This window comes from Mus pahari, chromosome 8 (assembly GCF_900095145.1).
Source record: "Mus pahari chromosome 8, PAHARI_EIJ_v1.1, whole genome shotgun sequence".
Taxonomy (NCBI): Eukaryota; Metazoa; Chordata; class Mammalia; order Rodentia; family Muridae; genus Mus; species Mus pahari.
In genome coordinates this window covers 22,538,064-22,556,758 of record NC_034597.1, presented here as the reverse complement: position 1 = coordinate 22,556,758, position 18,695 = coordinate 22,538,064, and the positions used below count along the sequence as shown (strand labels likewise).

The 18,695-nt window shown below is 50.5% G+C and overlaps 3 protein-coding genes across 4 annotated transcripts in view; 2 read left to right on the top strand and 1 right to left on the bottom strand.

Annotated features, from left to right (window-relative positions):
* Positions 1 to 5,511, top strand: part of Dnah1 (dynein axonemal heavy chain 1) — a 64,174-nt gene extending 58,663 nt beyond the window's left edge. Inside the window, exons 67-78 of the mRNA XM_021203042.2 lie at positions 203 to 399; positions 618 to 762; positions 992 to 1,150; positions 1,227 to 1,358; positions 1,702 to 1,872; positions 2,345 to 2,524; positions 2,597 to 2,773; positions 3,302 to 3,472; positions 3,577 to 3,707; positions 4,049 to 4,400; positions 4,625 to 4,859; positions 5,340 to 5,511. Of these exons, the coding sequence (XP_021058701.1) occupies positions 203 to 399; positions 618 to 762; positions 992 to 1,150; positions 1,227 to 1,358; positions 1,702 to 1,872; positions 2,345 to 2,524; positions 2,597 to 2,773; positions 3,302 to 3,472; positions 3,577 to 3,707; positions 4,049 to 4,400; positions 4,625 to 4,859; positions 5,340 to 5,461 (2,172 nt within the window). The 3' untranslated portion in view covers positions 5,462 to 5,511. The remainder of the gene's footprint in view (positions 1 to 202; positions 400 to 617; positions 763 to 991; positions 1,151 to 1,226; positions 1,359 to 1,701; positions 1,873 to 2,344; positions 2,525 to 2,596; positions 2,774 to 3,301; positions 3,473 to 3,576; positions 3,708 to 4,048; positions 4,401 to 4,624; positions 4,860 to 5,339) is intronic.
* A 641-nt stretch (positions 5,512 to 6,152) lies between these two features.
* On the bottom strand, positions 6,153 to 14,700 carry Bap1 (BRCA1 associated protein 1). Of its 2 annotated transcripts, XM_029541504.1 has the most exons (18): positions 14,508 to 14,521; positions 14,383 to 14,412; positions 14,209 to 14,263; positions 13,907 to 13,947; positions 13,107 to 13,239; positions 12,600 to 12,719; positions 11,939 to 12,000; positions 11,724 to 11,866; positions 11,395 to 11,473; positions 10,820 to 10,943; positions 10,375 to 10,522; positions 9,761 to 9,945; positions 9,259 to 9,389; positions 8,251 to 8,729; positions 7,986 to 8,146; positions 7,682 to 7,774; positions 7,529 to 7,601; positions 6,153 to 7,335 (listed from the first exon to the last, which is right to left on the bottom strand). In XM_029541504.1, the coding sequence occupies exons 3-18, from the start codon at positions 14,215 to 14,217 to the stop codon at positions 7,202 to 7,204; spliced, it is 2,115 nt and encodes a 704-aa protein (XP_029397364.1). In that variant the 5' UTR covers positions 14,218 to 14,263; positions 14,383 to 14,412; positions 14,508 to 14,521; the 3' UTR covers positions 6,153 to 7,201. The 2 variants fall into 2 exon arrangements, with proteins under 2 accessions (XP_029397364.1, XP_021059008.1); XM_021203349.1 differs by lacking the exon at positions 13,907 to 13,947 and having other exon boundaries at positions 14,508 to 14,700.
* A 196-nt stretch (positions 14,701 to 14,896) lies between these two features.
* Positions 14,897 to 18,695, top strand: part of Phf7 (PHD finger protein 7) — a 14,012-nt gene continuing 10,213 nt past the window's right edge. Inside the window, exons 1-2 of the mRNA XM_029541658.1 lie at positions 14,897 to 15,465; positions 17,957 to 18,009. Coding sequence (XP_029397518.1) covers positions 15,443 to 15,465; positions 17,957 to 18,009 — 76 coding nt within the window. The 5' untranslated portion in view covers positions 14,897 to 15,442. The remainder of the gene's footprint in view (positions 15,466 to 17,956; positions 18,010 to 18,695) is intronic.

Here is an 18,695-nt window from a genome sequence, read left to right as displayed (position 1 = left end):
ATACTTGTCTAGTCGGGAGCGTCTGTGAACCCATACTTGTCTAGTCGGGAGCGTCTGTGAACCCATACTTGTCTAGTCGGGAGCGTCTGTGAACCTCATACCCAGGAAAGGGCAGAGTAGTGGACACTAAGAGTAACTCAGTTTCTCCGGGTAAGGTGCTGGCTACCAAGTATGGGCACCAACTCAGTCTGCATTCTACTAGGCTGAGTGGCGCTATCTCTTGTCTGGAGGCTCCATCCAGATCATGTCTGAGAACCCTGCACCACAGTGGCTATCAGATCGGGCCTGGCGAGACATCTTGGCACTTTCAAACCTGCCAACTTTTGCCACCTTCTCGAATGACTTCGTGATATACCTCTCAGAATTCCAGGCCATCTTTGATAGTGCTGAACCTCACAGGTGGGCTGGATCCCTTAATATGCTACCAGGAACATAGGAGAAGACCTCAGAAATGGGCCCACCCAGAGACCTCCTCTGAAAGATTACCAAGGATTGCCCTACATCTATGACCACATCTCCCTGTTCTTCTAGCCCTATTCTCTTGGGAACCCCCATATGTCTAGCAAAGTCCCTGGGCCAGTAGGTGGGCTCTCAGGGATATGTGGGCTTTATTGCAGGCAGCTCTTGCCTGGCATCTGGAATGCATATCTGGACGAGTTCCAGAAACTGCTTATTCTCCGTTGCCTGCGTGGGGATAAAGTCACTAATGCCATGCAGGACTTTGTGGCCACCCACCTGGAACCCCGCTTCATTGAGCCCCAGGCAAGTGCTGGTCCCTAGGCAGAGCTGGTACCCTGGGTCTCAGGAATATGGATGCTTTGGGAACTACCTTCCAGCCCTGTCCAGGCTAGAACTCTTGGAACACAGATGATCTAGGACCCTGAAGACCCTTCTGGAAATCCTCCAGAACCCTCAGGAACCCCTTCCCTTGCCCTGAGCCCTGCCTCTCACCAGCCTCATGTGGTCTCAGCATCTCTCCCTATCCTTCCAGGCAGCCAATCTGTCTGCAGTGTTCAAAGAGTCCAACTCTACAACGCCCCTCATCTTCGTGCTGTCACCTGGTACTGACCCTGCTGCTGACCTCTATAAATTTGCAGAAGAAATGAAGTTTTCCAAGAAGTTCTCTGCCATCTCCTTGGGACAGGGTCAGGTAAGGGTAAGGCAAGGAAGGAGTAGGCTAGGGAGGATGAGCAGCAGTCTCCTACTCAATGTCCCTGTCCCCACAGGGCCCTCGGGCAGAAGCCATGATGCGCAACTCCATAGAGAGGGGCAAGTGGGTCTTCTTTCAGAACTGCCACTTGGCACCAAGCTGGATGCCAGCCCTGGAACGTCTCATCGAGCATATCAATCCTGACAAGGTGCCGTGATGCCTGCCCACCAAGCATGCAGCCCAGACCCAGACGCGAAGCGTGTACACCATGATGCAACTAGATTGTTCTGGATAATTAACTAGATTAGTTTTGTCCCTCCGCTTTGCTGAATCTCAGAGGGTTGGTGACTTCCCAGGGCTACCCAGCAGTGCCAGAGGGGCCCTAAGGACTGGTGGCCCTAGGACTTGGAGAAGGCCTGTCCTTAGCCAGTTGTCTGTACAGCCTTGTATCCTAACCAACTCAAGGAAGGAGTCAGAGCATGAGTTTGAGTCCCTGGATGGAAGGAACCTAAGCCTAGGTCTTTGTGCTCATGAGGTGCTGTGGTCACCAGGTTCATCGGGACTTCCGCTTGTGGCTCACCAGCCTGCCCAGCAACAAGTTCCCAGTGTCCATCCTACAGAATGGCTCCAAAATGACTATTGAGCCACCACGTGGTGTCAAAGCCAATCTGTTGAAGTCCTACAACAGCCTCAGTGATGACTTCCTTCACTCCTGTCAAAAGGTAAGGCATCAGCTAGAGAGATGACGGTTCAGTGGTTGACAGAACTGGTGGGTCTTCCAGATGGACCCGAGTTCATTCCCACATCCACATCCGGCAGCTCACAATGGCCTGAAACCCCAGCTCCACAGGGGTCTGACCCCTCTGGCCTCAGTGAGCAACAGCACCCACGTGCACATAGCCACACCACTCACATATAACTAAAAATCGTTTTTTAGCCGGGCGTGGTGGCGCACGCCTTTAATCCCAGCACCTGGGAGGCAGAGGCAGGTGAATTTCTGAGTTCGAGGCCAGCCTGGTCTACAAAGTGAGTTCCAGGACAGCCAGGGCTACACAGAGAAACCCTGTCTCAAAAAAAAAATCGTTTTTAAAGTTGAGACACAGTTCTAAGCACCTACCTGTCTGTCCCAGCACTTCCTCTTATGACCTTGTCTCTACCCTTTCTCTTATGACTCTGTCCCTTTCTGTCCTGCAGGTAGTGGAGTTCAAGTCCCTGCTGCTATCTCTGTGTTTGTTTCATGGAAATGCACTTGAACGTCGTAAGTTTGGGCCCCTGGGTTTCAACATCCCCTATGAGTTCACAGATGGAGACCTGCGCATCTGCATTAGCCAGCTCAAGATGTTCCTGGATGAATATGATGACATCCCCTATAAGGTAGGCAAGGGGTAGGCTCAGTACCACTGATTTGGGCACCTAAAATAGGGACCATTGTCCATTCACCCATAGGTTCTCAAGTATACAGCTGGAGAGATCAACTATGGTGGCCGTGTCACTGATGACTGGGACCGCCGTTGTGTCATGAACATACTAGAAGATTTCTACAACCCTGCCGTGCTCTCTTCTGAACACAGCTACAGTGACTCTGGCATCTACCACCAGATCCCACCCACCTATGACCTCAATGTGAGTCTGCAGAGGAGTTCCTGGGGCCCCATGGAACCTTACTACAGGAGGAGGCAGTAGAAAGGGGTACAGCTCTGTCTTCCGGGGCACAGAATGAAAAACCCATTCCACAGTAAGGAACACAGTCAGTCAGTCAATCCAGAGGAGAGCAGGTTCTGTGGGGAGAGATGAATGAACCCTGCCTCACCAATTCCAAGTATCACTCAGTGTTGTGGGAATGGCAGGTTATGGGGGCAGCACTCCCTAAGGACATACTTCTAGGGTGGTGGGGGAAGCATCCTCAACTGTGGCTAGGTTGGGTGAGTACCACACTGGGGACTGGGACAAGAGGGAACATGTTAGGTTTGAGCAGCTAGTGTGGGATGGCAGGGAAGGGCTGAGAGAAAGGCAAGAGCCGTGATATACAGCATCACAGAGACCATTTCAGTTCCCGAAGCAACAGTAAAATGAACTAGGAAGGGTAATGGTGAGTCCGAAGGCTGGGACAGAGCAGGCCGAAGCATCCATTCCAGCCTTCTTGCTTCCTAGGGCTACCTCTCCTACATCAAGAGCCTTCCTCTCAATGACATGCCTGAGATTTTCGGTCTGCATGACAACGCCAACATCACCTTTGCCCAGAATGAGACGTTTGCCTTATTTAGTGCCATTCTCCAGCTGCAGCCCAAATCCTCTTCCATGGGTGGCCAGAGCCGGGAGGAGGTGGGTAGTGGTAAAAGGCCAAGGTCTGGGCAAAGCCAGGCTGCCCTGTCCTGCCTGCACAAGAGTAGCCAGCCTTGTCCCCTCATGTCCCTTTGTCCCTGCAGTTGGTAGAAGATGTGGCTGAGAATATCCTGCTCCAGGTGCCCAGGCCTATTGAACTGCAAGAGGTGACAAAAAAGTTCCCTGTGCTGTACGAGGAGTCAATGAACACAGTGCTGGTACAAGAGGTCATTAGGTAATTTCTTGCCACGCCTAGGCAAACTTGAGTCAGGGGCCACTGCTATAGAGAAACAGCAGGTGTTACTATTAGCCAGCTGTTGTGCTAAGTGCTAAACATCTGTCCTCTAATTCAGCTGCTTATTATCACTTTATAGATGAATAAACTGAGGCCCCCAAGAACGTTGGCTGTCTTAAGTCACATATTTGCTAAGGGCCAGGGCTGGTACTGTACCCAATATGGCTCACCCAGTCCTGCACTTTAGCCTCTGCATTCTATCACTGTCTGTGGTCTCAGATGGAGAGGCATCGATACCAATAGAACCCCAGCCCACTAACACCCTGCCACTGACCCCACAGGTACAACAAGCTCCTGGCGGTGATCACACAGACACTTAGTGACATGCTCAAGGCAATTAAGGGGCTAGTGGTAATGTCCTTGGAGCTCGAGCTGATGTCCACCAGCCTGTACAACAACACTGTGCCTGAGCTCTGGAAAAGCAAGGCCTACCCATCCCTCAAGCCACTGGCTTCATGGATCATGGACCTGCTGCTGCGCTTGGACTTCATGCATTCCTGGATCAAAGATGGCATCCCACCTGTCTTCTGGATCAGCGGCTTCTTCTTCCCTCAGGCTTTCCTGACAGGCACGCTACAGAACTTTGCCCGAAAGTTCGTCATCTCTATCGACACCATCACCTTTGATTTCAAGGTCTGAAGTGGGGAGGGACTTAAAGGTTGGAGTAATCCTGAGTAGGAGGTGAAAAGATCCAGGCCAATAGTCCCAGGGGAAATCAGAGGGACAGGACAGACTGTAGGTCACAGACTATGGCAGATAGGTGATGGGCAGCCAGCAGCTTTTGGGAGAGATCTGCCTCCTGATGCAAATCCCAATCTTGTTTCCAATGTGGGTGTCTGTGTGTGTGCCCACCACAGGTGTTGCCCCAGGCGTCATCAGAAATTCAGGAAAGACCCCAAACAGGGTGCTATATCCATGGACTGTTTCTGGAAGGTGCACGCTGGGACTCGGTGAATTTCCAGCTGGCTGAGTCACGGCCCAAAGAGCTGTATACAGAGATGGCTGTTATCTGGCTCTTGCCAGTAGCTAACCGAAAGGTCCAGAACCAGGACTTCTACCTGTGCCCCATCTACAAGACTCTGACCCGTGCTGGTAAGGCTTACCAAGGTGGAGAGTCTTCATTACAGGTGGAAGTCTAGTAAGTTTACACGAACCCAGGTTAGCTGTCCAGGAGGTAGCTGGTAGAGGTTTGAGCCAGTCCAAAGCCCAATGCAGCAAGGTAGTATTTGGAAGTTCAATTCCCAGCCTGCTTGCCCTCCTTAGTCATCTACTATACATCCTACAAGCCTATAGGCCCCATCTTTCACCAGGGGCTCAGAACTGAGGCCAAAAGCAGGGAGGAGGCAAGGCTGGGCTCAACAGGGAATGAGAGGGGCGCTAGCACCTCCCTTCAGTCACAGCACCATAACTAGGCAGGCCTGAGCCTTGATCAGATCCAGTCACAATGGGGCCCTCCCTAGCCCCAACCCAGGTCTGTCAAACTCACTGTACATGTTCCTGTCCCTAACCCTAACCCAGCCCTTCTCTGTGATTGGGTATAACGTAAACTTCTCCCTTTCTTGCCTGCTTCAGGAACATTATCAACTACAGGCCACTCAACCAACTACGTCATTGCTGTGGAAATCCCCAGCAACCAGCCTCAGCGACACTGGATAAAGCGTGGTGTAGCTCTCATCTGTGCCCTGGATTACTAGACCCAGATAAAGGGCAAGGGCCATTAAAAGTTCTCCAGTAAGTCCTGCTGTGCCGTGGCTATGTAGTAAGGTAGAGAGAAGCAGAGACAGCTCTGGCCTGCGGTACCTGCCCAAATGCCGTAAGGGATGAGACACACACCCTCTCAGATCCCAGTGACTCTCCAAGACTCTCTCTCTACCAGGTAGATATATGGGCAGCCTAGCTTTGAGCCAGAGCCCCACACCTCAATTCAGTACACCTTGACCACAGCCAATCTGAAATCTTCCCCTCATTTTAGGTCCCAAATCCCATCCCAGGCCTACCATAGCAACCAGTTATTTCTACTTCAGGAATACATACTATAACAAAGCTTTGGGCCAGAATCTAGTCAGTCTCTCATTCCACCACAGGGATGAGACACACACCCTCTCAGATCCCAGTGACTCTCCAAGACTCTCTCTCTACCAGGTAGATATATGGGCAGCCTAGCTTTGAGCCAGAGCCCCACACCTCAATTCAGTACACCTTGACCACAGCCAATCTGAAATCTTCCCCTCATTTTAGGTCCCAAATCCCATCCCAGGCCTACCATAGCAACCAGTTATTTCTACTTCAGGAATACATACTATAACAAAGCTTTGGGCCAGAATCTAGTCAGTCTCTCATTCCACCACAGCCCAGCCTATCGACCTCAAGATAGCAACCAGAAGATCATTTATTAGCACATTTTTATTCACTCACTGATTCAATATTTACAGAAACTAGAGGGGTCCCCTACAGTCACTATGTACAGATAAGGGGCCTGCTTGGATCACCTGTATCTAGCAGAGGGTACAGGGCTTTTGGGGCTGGAGTTTGAAGCAGGGCTGTGACCCTATGGGGATATAGAAGTTCTAACTCCTCTTGACCCTGTCCCTACCCTGAGTACCTTGCAAGAGGACAGGGAAGCTGGCACAGTCGGGAGAATTGAATAGTACCAGCTTCATTCAAGCAGCCCTGCCTCTGATATTCCTAAGACACGGTAATACTGAGGGGCTAGGTCGAGGCTCCCCTGGGCCCCAGAGACAGAGATTAGGAGCCTAAGGTAGGCCCATGTCCAGGGCCACAACACTGAAGGCAAAGAGCCCCACAGCCCTGCTCTGACTCACTAACAGGACAGTCTGCATGCCACTGGGACAGTTCAAACACTTATCTCCACTGTAGCCGCGGGACCGATAGGCTGTACATCCTATTAGGATGCCCCATGCCCAATTCAGCTCAGCAGCCAGGTCCCTGAGTTTGGTGCTCTCCCAGAGGAATGAAGTATAGGCCAAGCTTCTTCCCAACAAGGCCAGGCTGGTGCGTTTCCCAGCTGGGACTGCGGTGTATCCTAAGAGACCTGGCCCCAGCTGCTGGGGGAGACAGCAGAGTCAGGAAGCTGCCATGTTAATACAGTGGCAAGATGGCCAAAAGCCCAAAAACTAGAGCTCTCCAATAGGTAGGATGTATATCCTGCTGCCCAGGCAGAAAGGCCAGGTCCTGCTGCTCTCAGATGGCTGTGGAGGCCACAGCCCCCTCCAGTTCCAGCTGCTGCCTCCTGAGCATTAGGAACCTGCCTTGTCCCTGCCTGACCCCAGAGCACAGTGCAGAAGACACAGCACTCCCACTCTCAGGGCCTGGGCTCTCGTTGAACTACTCAGTAATACTTGGAAAAGAGGGACAGTGAAGGGCCCTGATGAGGACCTTGCGGCAAGAGAGGCTGCAGTCAGGGCCAGAGGTTCTCACTGGCGTTTGGCCTTGTAGGGGCGAGAGCGTTTCCGCCGGTCAGGCTTCCGCTGCTTGTGAAGCCGCCCAATGCTGACCCCTTGGCGGCGCCGCACTGAGATGTTCTGTTCCACTAGGTTGGCCAGCATTCCTGTGTAAAGCAGGAAACTCCTTAGTAGGTGGCTGTCTCCCAGGCTCAGACGAGGAACGGCAGCTCTCACAGCCCTCCCTGAGCTTGAGTCTCATCAGCCGAAAGTGAATTCTTGGGGGAGGGGGGAGGGGAGTTTGAAGAACAGGACCCTCAAGAGGATAGGACAATTAAGACATAGTAGGCACCGCCTCACCTTCCTGAGCCAGCATGGATATGAAGGTACAGATAAACTCGTCATAGTTGTGGGTCCTTCGCTGGTCATCAATCTGTGGAAAAGAAGGCACATGAGGGCATCCCAGCCCATCTTCTCAGAGCAGATGTCCTTGGGCAGTAGAGGGTCACCCACCTTGAACTTCTTCCTTTTCTCCACCTCCTCCTTGAGACAGGCCTCATAGTTTGCAATCTCGGCTTCTACACACTTTAGCAGTGCTAGCAGCTCCTGCCACAACCCAACATTGTACCTTAGGGGCCTGACTGGCACCAAAGCAACTAGAAACAAGGGTGAACAGCCACAGTCCAGGGGGCTACCAATGCCATCCAATCCCAAAGGGCTTCCTGGCTTTAGCCACCAACTCTCCCACCAAAATTCCAATCAAGAACCCAAAACCTGGGCGTAGGGGCTCGGGTCCTTCCCCTGCTAGGAGACTCACCTTGGGTGAGTACTTCTCTCCACTCAAGGGCTCGCTGGGCCTGTTCAGCCCAGGCTTCTCTCTGCTCTCTGTGACTTCCACCACCTCCTTCTCCTCTAGGCCGCTGGACCCCTGGCTGCCTTGGCTTGATCTGGTAGAAGGTGAGGGACCCTTCCCCCCCTCTAGGAGAGGAATAAAAGAGTGCATCAGAGTGCTCTGTAGTCACCGGGCCACCTCCCTCCTCCTTGGGTACACCAAGTGACCAGTGAGGGACTCCAAGGCCCACCTGTGAGTGCCAGGGGACTCAGTACACCATCTTCAGCAAGGTGCAGCAGGCCCGTGCTAATGACAGGACCCAGGTCACGGACAGCACGGTTGTAGCGTATGCAGTCAACACGAAGTAGGCTGTCATCTTCTCCAAAAAGCACCTTGGAGATGTGAGAGGTGACAGGGCTAGAGGGCCGTGTCGGGTTGGCCGAGCGGATGGGCGAGCGCAAGGGTGAGTTGAAAGCACTGCCAATCTCAGAGGCTGTGTCCGTGCTCTCATTGCTAGGGGTGGGTGAAGGCTGCGAGTGTGTGGGCACAGCCACAGCTGGACTCCCAGCCCCACTGCTAGTCTTGATGGACAGAGGAATTGAAAGGTCTTTCTGAGACTCCTGAAGCTTCTCAGTTAAGACATTGATGGTGTTGGGCTGCAGCACTGACAGCTGCCCATCTGAAGAATTGCTCAACGATCCTGGCTTCCCTGTCCCCTTCCGCTTGTATCTGTGGGGTCCAATAAGAGGTAAAAACAGGGAATGGGCCAGGTGACCACACCCAGCAGTGTCCAGAATGGCTCAAATATAGTATCTTCTGCCCAAGCCCAACTGGAAGCTCATACACTTGGTCTACACAATCTCTCAGCAATGGCACCCTACAGAGTATGGACAGGTGGCCTCCTCTACTCTAGCTACCTCACTTGTAACCTTCCAGTGCTCTATCCTCCCAACAAAACTGCCATTCTACTCAGCAAATCATCTCTCCAACCTCTTCTCCTATCCCAATTCTTTGAGGTTGGGATGAAAGATCACCTCAACAAAATGTATTGACACATAAATGTTGTTTACCTCCCCCTAAACCTACCATAAATATTTTGAAGACTTGGGGTTAGCCCCTCAGGCCAGCCTCCTCCAGGGCCTGCATTCTCTAAGTGCCTACTGTTCTCTCAGAAATGCCTTCTCAGATACAGGGTGGAATATTCAGAACAGGAGCTGAGGTACCCAAAGTTTGACATCATCCCAGAGTCAGGACTGACCTGATGGCAGAATTGGTGTTCTGCACGTCATCTTCATCATCCTCATAGTCATCCTCATCATCAGAGTACTGCTGGGGAGCTCGGACTGGAACTCGGCTGCGACCCACCCCTGCCGCCAGGTCTTCCTCCTCCTGGGACAGGCAAGAGCGGTAGTGAGAAAGCTCACCCAAGCTAGGCATGGTATTGCAGCTAGGGAGGAAGGTAACTAGGCTCTTGGCTGTGCGAAGTGCTTCTAAAAGAAAGAAAATGCCTTGCCACATACGCTTGAGTTACCAGGAGAAACTTTCCCATGTGCCAAGGAGTTTACCCAACTGTGTAGCCGGCAACTAGACTTAGAAGTCAGAGGGGCAGCTCTCTTGGCCACCTTAAGGCCATGCTGCTGAGCTGAGGTGGGGCCTATGAGTATTAGAGGAGCCTGGTCATCAAGACCCAATCAGAGAGTCAAAGAATAACACTGGGAACCAACACCATGGCCTCTCAGATGAGGGTACTTCCATCTTACCTGCATAGGGGATTTGGCATAATTGTGATTGTCTAGGAAGGCTGGCAGCCGCTGGACAATCGGGGCAGGGTTTGGGGGAACCCCATTGAGGCTGCTCCCTGGAGGCTTCACCACCAGTTTACATTTGCTGGGAGGACTATGGGTTGTAGTTTGTGGGCACGAACCAGCCACCTCCTCTGCACCATCTGAGACAAGGCAGAGTATAAATAGGACATTCAGCTGCGTCCTTAAGAAAAGCCTACAGTCCAGAATCCAGTGACAGTTGGTTCCCCCCAACAGGATAGGCAGGTAAGCTCTAAGTCACACAATGAAATTGGAAAACAACAACAACAACAAAAAACAAGACACAACAAGAAGGCAGCCTATAGATGAAATAATAGGGGTGGGAGGTATGGGACGGATGGACCTCCCGATACAGAGAGGCGTGCGCCTAGGGTCACGGCAGTCCTTTTTAGGAAAAGCTCACTCTGCTCTCCCTGTTTTATGGGGAAAGCTTCAGGTACTGGGATTTCAGGCCTCCTGCTAGAGCCCCTGTACCAAGTACTTTCTTGAAGTGCTTGTGCCTCCCACGTCAAGCTGTGATGGATGGGTGATGCCCCAAGTCCCTCCAGTACCTGTCTGAGTGCACTCAGAGGCCGCAGGGGTTCTGCCTGCCTCCAGCCCAAGGGGGGACTTGCTGCTGGCTGGCTTGCTCTCCTCAGGCAGTTGTGACTCTTGAGATTTGTGGGTCTGAATCAGCTCCGGCTGTGTTACCCTAATCAGCTTAAAACAAAACTCAAAGCTTAGAAGAGAAGGATAGAGCCAAGTTTCCACCACAGACAGCTAAGGGCCTTGACCCCACCCATTTATTTATTTATTTATTTATTTGTTTGTTGGAAAATAAAAAGGCCAAGCACAATGTCTTTTTAGAAGTTAAGTTCTACCACCCTTACAAAGGAAGCAAAGGAGAGAAATGGTTAGTTAAAGCCTCGATCCACAAGACACTGATTTGGGAATTAGAGCGATACTAAAATGTAGGAGAGTCAGGGAGCATTGGGTTGGCATAGCCAGGCAACTTACCTGCTGCAGGGCCTCCAGGACTGTTTGTCGGTTCACCTTCAGTACATGTAGCCTGGTCTCATACTTAATCCTGCGGTCAGGCACCACTGCCATCAGGTTGAAGCGAATGTCATGGTAGGGCTCCCTACAATCACAGTGGCAACCATGAGAGGAGTTCCCACCCCAGACCTGTCCGCTGTTAAGACTGAGGCAAGGGTCTTGCCAGAGCTCCTCTCACAATCATATCTGTAGCTCTAAGTATAGGCCCCACTCCAATAGGCAGCCAGCAGCCACACACACACCTGAAACCAACCCAGCTATCCCTTCCCATGAGCTATGAAAGGGGCTTGTCAGGACGTAAGCCAGCACACCTGTGCTTCTCAAGCTCCCCCCCACCCCCCGAAAGGCTTGTTCCTCCAGCACCAGCCCAGAGCAGGCCACAGGCAACCTAGTCAGGAAAGCAAAATTTAAATCCCAAACCCCGGGCCTGATCTTGCCAGACACCATGGGGCCTTACAATCTACAGATCATTAGGCTTCTCTCTTTCCCACCCAAAGGGGACATAACTCCAGAAGGACATAATCGAGGGTCCTTACCCTGCAGTAGCAAGACCAATTCGCTCCATGATGACCCTTCGGGCTTTATCTGTCCACTCCTCGTCCTCTCCCCAGGGCCCTAGGGAAGACCAAGATGAGGAATCAGCAGGTGGAAAGCCCTGAGATGGGGTAGGCCAGGGTTAACAGCTTCATGTGGCTGAGAAGCTACAAGCTAGTCACATAAACAGTACCAGATGAAATCATGGCAAGAGTTAGATGCCCTTGGTACCCACTCATGCTCCTACATCTCAAGGATCTAAAGTCTCTGAGATCCAGAAAATCAGAAGGAAGCATGAAAACCCAACAGGCCCCTTCCTCAGAAGGCCTACCATGATCAATTGGGTAGACTTTCAACCCATCCAATTCAAAGAGCCTCCCTGTGATAGGCACATAGCTGACAAAGTGAAACGCCTCCATGGTCCGCACTGCACTGAGGCCATTCTGTTTCTCAGGAAGATGACGTGGTTCTGGCCTGTAAAAGGACAAAGTCAGAGACATCCTCCACCACCCCGACCCCACATCAGCAACCACAGCTCTCACGTACCTGGCATGGCTATTATGTGCCTTGGCCAGTTCAGGGGCATTGCCAATTGCATATCCTTTGCTCTAAAAAGAAAAGAAGACTACATAAATACAGATTCTCAGCTGAGCCTCTGAATAGGGGAAGAATTCCATAAAACAGGCTGAGAGGCATTCCAGGAATCTCAAGCAGCACAGATGAATGTTCTGAAAGGGCTAGTGGTGGCAGATGAGACCTTACTTAGGGTCTCCTAAAGTCACAACAGAAAAAGTCTGACACAGGTCACTTAAGTCTTTCCTTCTATCATGTCTTTTTTTGTTCTTTTTGTTTTTGGTTTTTCAAGACAGGGTTTCTCTGTGTAGCCCTGGCTGTCCTGGAACTCACTCTGTAGACCAGGCTGGCCTCGAACTCAGAAAACTCAGAAATCCACCTGCCTCTGCCTCCCAAGTGCTGGGGTTAAAGGCGTGTGCCACCACTACCCAGCTATCATGTCATTTCTTAACAGCAAAACCTAAAATCAACTACCTTCCACATCACTTATGAGTCAAATAGATGTTAGTAAACATTTGAAAAAGAAATGACCAAAAAATACCAGCTAGCATGCAGTGGCATTACCAATGGCTCTGAGGCCCAGATATGCCCAGCGATCTGTAAGCATCATCTAAGGTACTGCAGCCTTGCATACCTCAGGACTGAAGCCTCTGGTGAAATCCTTCATTCGGCTCAGCGTGGGCCCCAGGTCCACATTGCTGCAGTTCAGAAGCACGCTCAGCAAGGCGTGAGTGGCACAAGAGTTGGGAATCAGCTATAAATCAAAAATAATCACTCATACACCTCATATACTCTTTATCCCAGACACCCCCATACCCACATTTATTGAGAATGAAGACTACAGAGAAAGGTGTTAGCATCCTTCAGTTTCCTTCATCTTACCCAGGCTTTACTCATTTAACACAGACCAACTAAACACCTCTTATCTAGGGACATGGAGAACGTACTAGGACACCACCAACTACAGAGGTATTCCCTCTAATAAAAAAGAGGTCTGCCTGCCACAGGGTTTCTGCAACTGCGGCTCTTGGTTCCAGTCTAGCGCTTCTTCCTGTTCCCCCACTGCCACCTTCCACACAATACCAGAAACAAAGACAAAAATAACATCCTGGCCCTCAAACAAGCACAGAACTCAGCAGACCTGGTGAGCAAAGAACATGTTATTCACTATATCATCATCAATCACAGACGTCTCATCCACCAACGTAGAAACCTTGCGGCGGGACCTGCGCTCTTCGATCCATTTGAACAGGAAGATAAATCCATACACAGGCCTAGAGAGGCAAGAGGCAGATGACAGTCAGCATCCCCCTCTTTCTCTCCCTAATCCCTTGCTCTGAAACGCTCTTGCACTGAGTCCCTCACTCTTAACAAAACTGTATCCAAGATGGCTCTGAGGCCTCAAACCCCAGCAGCCTAACACAGGCAGTCAAGCATGAGCTTGACGCTCTGAAACCCCACTCAGTCTCATTATGAAGTCTAGGCAAGAGAAGGAGGAAATCTGGAACTGCTGGCCCAGGGTGGAGCAAGGTAGGGACACAATAAAGGGCACAAAAATGTTGATGAAGAGTTAAGTACCAACTCACTGGTGGACCTCGGCCTCCAGTCCTAGTAAAACAAGTATAGTTCGTGAACTCCCAAACCAGTTCCTTCCCTTCGAAGCTGTTAGGTTCTCTATTCTATAGATTTCCAAAACAAGAGTTTAGGTACCTAAAAAAGGCCTTCTCACACTAACCAATCAATACAGGACAACTTTGTTTAGGTTTGTTGACACATGGTCTCACTAGGTAGCTTAGGTTGGTCTCAAACTCAGAGATCTGCCAGCTTCTGCCTCCCAAGCATTGCGACTAAAGGAGAGCACCACTACTGTCAGGACAAATGTTGTGTGGTGATTAAAGGCACGGCATACATGGTGATGTAACTAATAGACTGTACACTTACAAAAAAGGCACTGTGCAACACGATGCAATGGAGGCTTCCTGCTGCAAAACCAGAAAGGCGGCTGAGCTGTACTCTAAGAGTGCTTATGTAGGGTTAAAAGGTGGGCTACAACTTCCTAAGGGGAAACACCGAAGAAAGACTGAGAAGAAAAGTCCAAGAGGGCACCCACAGAGAGTGACACTTTCTTATGTGATATTTTATATAACTCAGGTTTTCTAATACTGCTTCCCTTGAAGGGGTACTATTTATTCCCCTGCCCTTTCTCAGCCCTCCGGAGGTAAGGGGGCGTCCCAGCCACTCACCCCTGGCATTTACTCTGAAGGTCGTAGATCTCCTCCACTTGCACCCCTTTGACACCTACGATCAGGAAAGGAGAGGTCGGCAGGGCAGCCCCAGGCTCTGCAGCGAGAAGTCAAGGGCCAACCCCACATACACCCCAGGCAGGGACCGAAGATCGGGGGTAACGGGGTTCTTACCGAAATCTTCCACCAGGAGGGTGAAGAGGCCTGGGTGGGACAACAAGAAGAGGGATTTGTCATGCAGAGGCGTCCGGGGCCCATCCGGCCTCCCCAGCCCCCGGCCCGCCGAGGCCCCTCCGTACCTGGGTCACTCTCCAGCTCCAGCCAGCCCTTATTCATCTTCCCGCGGAGCGGCCTCTCAGCGCCATGTCCAGGCCCTGCTAAACCCGCGCCGCCCCGAGCCGGGAGCGCCCACCACCCTTAGGGCTTCTCAGCCCCGCACAGACAACGGGCCGCGCCGCGTCACTCGCCCGCGCCGGACGTACGACGTCATCATGACACGACGAGCCTAACCTGGGGCTGGTCTTCCGCCTGCGGAACGGCGGAGGCGGGCGCGGGCGCGGGCGCGCGCGCGGAGGGCGGGGGCGGGGCGCGCGGCGGCTGGAGGGCGGGGCGGGGCGCGCGGCGGCTGGAGGGCGGGGCGCGCGGCCGTTAGCGGTCCTCGTCTTGGCCACAGTCCGCGCGACGCCGTCCACCGTTAGCGCGCTCGCCTCCTTCGACGGCGCAGTCACCGCGCGGGGCGGCCGCCCGTGAAGTAGCTAACCACGTCTTGTGTCAACGACTAAAGCTCCGGGACAGCGGCGCCCTCGACGACAGCTGGGTGGGCAGCCTGGGCTGGGAGCGGTGGCCCGGAGCTTCCGCGAGAGCGAGCAGCGGAAGCAACCTCCAGCCTGGCCTCGCCACAGCCGCCGGGCAAGCGAGCCCTGGAATGCGCGGAATGCTCCTTGAGCCCTCTTCTGACTGTCCGGGGGACGGTTGTGGCCACACTGACACGTATTTTCCAAATAAATCGTTTATTCTTGCGGCGGCGGGACCGAACACGTTAATATATTTTTAATTTACCCAACACTTCTATCCAGTGATACAACTTGGTAAGCGTTTCGAGCGAGCATCCGCCTGGTTAGGAAGTCGCGGACTGAGCAGCTTGCATTTGCCACGACCGTCCTCAACTGTTTTGAAGATTGTTCATCTTATAACTACCAGTGTGCACAGACTCAAGTAACGTCGTGTCCCAGCGATGCAAAGAACTGAAATCTCAAGGTTTATTTCTATTTTAACACAGTCGGGTTTAGCGCCAACAAACTAGGAAGTGGTTATAGTAGATCCCCCTAGGGACATGGAAAGGTCCCAGCCAGTATCTCACTCTGCCCATCCACGTTTAGTAGGAAAACAAACCGATGTTGGCTCTGCAACTGCATCTCCTGTGTTGGGAAAAGCTAGCCTGAACTTTTGATTAGCATTTAGAATAGTTTGACATTCATGAAGAGATTCATAATCCCCAGCCTTGACTTGAGGCTCTGGGTACTGAAGTATAGTATATCTCTGGAGTGATCTGATTGACTGAGGTCTCTTAAGAAATGCTGTCCAAGCCGGGCAGTGGTGGAGCANGCCTTTAATCCCAGCACTTGGGAGACAGAGGCAGGCACATTTCTGAGTTCGAGGCCAGCCTGGTCTACAGAGTGAGTTCCAGGACAGGCAGGGCTACACAGAGAAACCCTGTCTCAAAAAAAAAAAAAAAAGAAAGAAAAGAAAAGAAAAGAAAAAGAAAAAGAAAAGAAAGAAATGTCCTCCCAAAAGAAAAAAGAAAAAAAAAAGAAAAAAGAAATGTTGTCCTCCTTCCTCTTACTAGACATAGCCCTTCATAGGATGACTTCATTTATTTAATTTTGTCTCAGTCCACTTTTGGAGACTTTGGCCAATGAAAACTGTTTAACTTTGTAATCTGTTTACATTGGCAGCAGGAATGGGATTTTACACAGCTTACACCTAGACAAGGATGAAGCAAGCCAAGCCTCAATATGGCCATCTGAACCCGGTAAAGGGGATAAGAGCTAAGGGATGGTGCATGGCTTTAATCCCAGCAGGTAGGAGGCAGTCACGGATGTGTCTGTAAAATGAGTTCTAGGACAGGTAGGGCTACACCAGAGAAACCGTATCTTGGGGGGGGAAAGGAGCTAAGAGATGATCTTTTTTTGTTATTTTCTCCCCTACTAGATGGGGTTGTAGCTTTTAAGCAGCCAAATCTCTCAGATTCCTTTTGCTAGGAAGGAGCTACGTTATTTAATTGGGTAGAACAGGCAACCACACTTGGGTATAAAAGATGCCTTTTGAGTGTTGTCCCATACACTTAGTAGAAACAAAGAGCCATTTGACTAGGTCTCTCTCAACATTTTTTTCTTAAGAATTATTTAGTGTACATGAGTACACTGTAGCTGTCCTCAGATACACCAGAAGAGGGCATCAGATATCATTACAGGTGCCATTATAGGAGCCACCAGGTGATTGCTAGGAATTGAACTCAGGACCTCTGGAAGTGCAATCAGTGCTCTTAACCACTGAGCCATCTATCCGACCCGGTTCCAACATCTCACACTGCGATGAGATAAAATTATAACGCAGTAGTTGATGTCAGCTTGGACCACTGATTCTGACCTTGGTCATGATATTTATCTCTCTATAACTCAGTCTCCTCAACTTGAAAATAAGGGTTATTAGTGTGCCTATTGTGGAGTGCCTAAATGGTTCTTGGCACAATTTAATCACTCTTGGCCATTACTAGCATTAATATTGTCTATAATCCTTTTTATCAGATGAGTTGAGAAGTGCACTGTTGCTATGATCTTGTAGAACTTGATAACCAAATGTAAAATTAAATTGCTAACCTATCTTGTTTATGTTTGTAGTTGGAAAAGCTTGCATTGTCTTCATAATAGCACAGAAGAATTGTAGATAGGAAAGACAGACGGAAACGAATGAAGACTTTAAAAGAAAGAAACAAACATCCAAGATTGAGGTAGAGTAGGTGACCTGAAAGAGTTGGGGAAAATCCACTGATACTCACTGCATTTTCTGCTCCCTTTGGGTATTCTCGGGCTAGGTTAGAGAGTGTCAAAGCATACACCAGAGCCCTCCCCCAACCCCCAAGAAGCCCTTCCTCTCTTCCCAGTGCTGTAAGTGGCATCTGTGGAACTTTATTATTTAAATCTCTATCATGCCTGTGCTGCTCAATCACTGCATGACTGAGACAGACCACATGAGCCTCAGTTTACTCCTGTCAAAAATAGGCGTCATATAGTACTCCTCTGAGCAGGGTTAATCCCAGGAGCCGGGACTATATAGCCAGCCTGGTCTATAGACTGAGGTCCAGGACAGCCAGGGTAGTTACACAAAGAAACCTTGTTTCAAAAACCCAAACAAAGCTGGGCTGTGGTGGCGCACGCCTTTGATCCCAGCACTTGGGAGGCAGAGGCAGACGGATTTCTGATTTCTGAGTTCTTCGAGGCCAGCCTGTAAGTGAGTTCCAGGACAGCCAGGGCTATACAGAGAAAAAAAGAAATAGTACTCTCTTTTTAGAATGTTGTGCAGATTTGTTGAACTAACTCATGATAAACTGCCAACAATAGTGCCTGTCACTGGAAAGCAGTGCACTTCCGGCTCATTTTAGTGTACTTGGAAAGCTGGCAGAGGAAATAAAAGTAGAAGGCTTGGCAACAGGGTCCTCAACTCTTTTGCTTTTCTCTCTCTTCTACAGAAAAACTAGCAGGACTAAGAAGGTAACCCAGAGGAAGCTGTCTTCAGGTCCTGGTAAGAGTGTGGAGTTGCTGCTTCCAGCCATTAGCAAAGAAGGTCGTTCCCGTGGAGCAGGACACGTGCTCTTTCGTTGCCAACCCTACTTCTTTCCCAGATTCTTTAAGGTCCTAAAGAATTTGGTGTCTGAACTTTTAGCATTTCGTATCTGATATTCAAGAAAGAATTTAGTTAAAGCCAGTTGAGAACAAAACAGTGTGAAGTACTTAGTCACACCCTACTCTGTCAGTGCGACCAAAATTATATCAAGGCTTGATACCCACTAGGAGCTAACTTTTATTCTTGTCAGAATTACCCTCTCCCCGATAAAGAGACTTCCTGATTACAATGTTTTAATTTTTGTTTTGTTTTTACATTGTGATGCATTCAATAGAAACCCATACTTCAAATTTTGGACTTTGATCTTTTCCCAAATTAATGATATGTAGTCCAGTATTCTCTTGCAGTTCTGGGTAGTGGTAGCAAGGCACAGCTCCTTGTCAGCCATACAAACACCAGCAAACAACTATTTGCAGTGTGCTGTGCTGCTAAGCTCTGGTGTTTGGTAGGCTACGTGTAGTGAATGCACTTCCAACTTAGGATAATTTTTACTTATGGACATTTTATCTAGATTAAAAACCCCTTTGTCCGGGCGTGGTGGCGCACGCCTTTAATCCCAGCACTCGGGAGGCAGAGGCAGGCGG

Bases quoted from the DNA above. Each gene is read 5' to 3' on its own strand.
- Bap1 (XM_021203349.1), bottom strand. From the start codon at position 14,544: ATGAATAAGGGCTGGCTGGAGCTGGAGAGTGACCCAG. The intron at 12,720-13,106 runs GTCTGCTGAGTT...TTTGATTTATAG, and splicing joins ACATGTTCTTTGCTCACCAG to CTGATTCCCAACTCTTGTGC. The intron at 7,336-7,528 runs GTGAGGCGGTGC...TGCTTTACACAG, and splicing joins ATCCATGCTGGCTCAGGAAG to GAATGCTGGCCAACCTAGTG.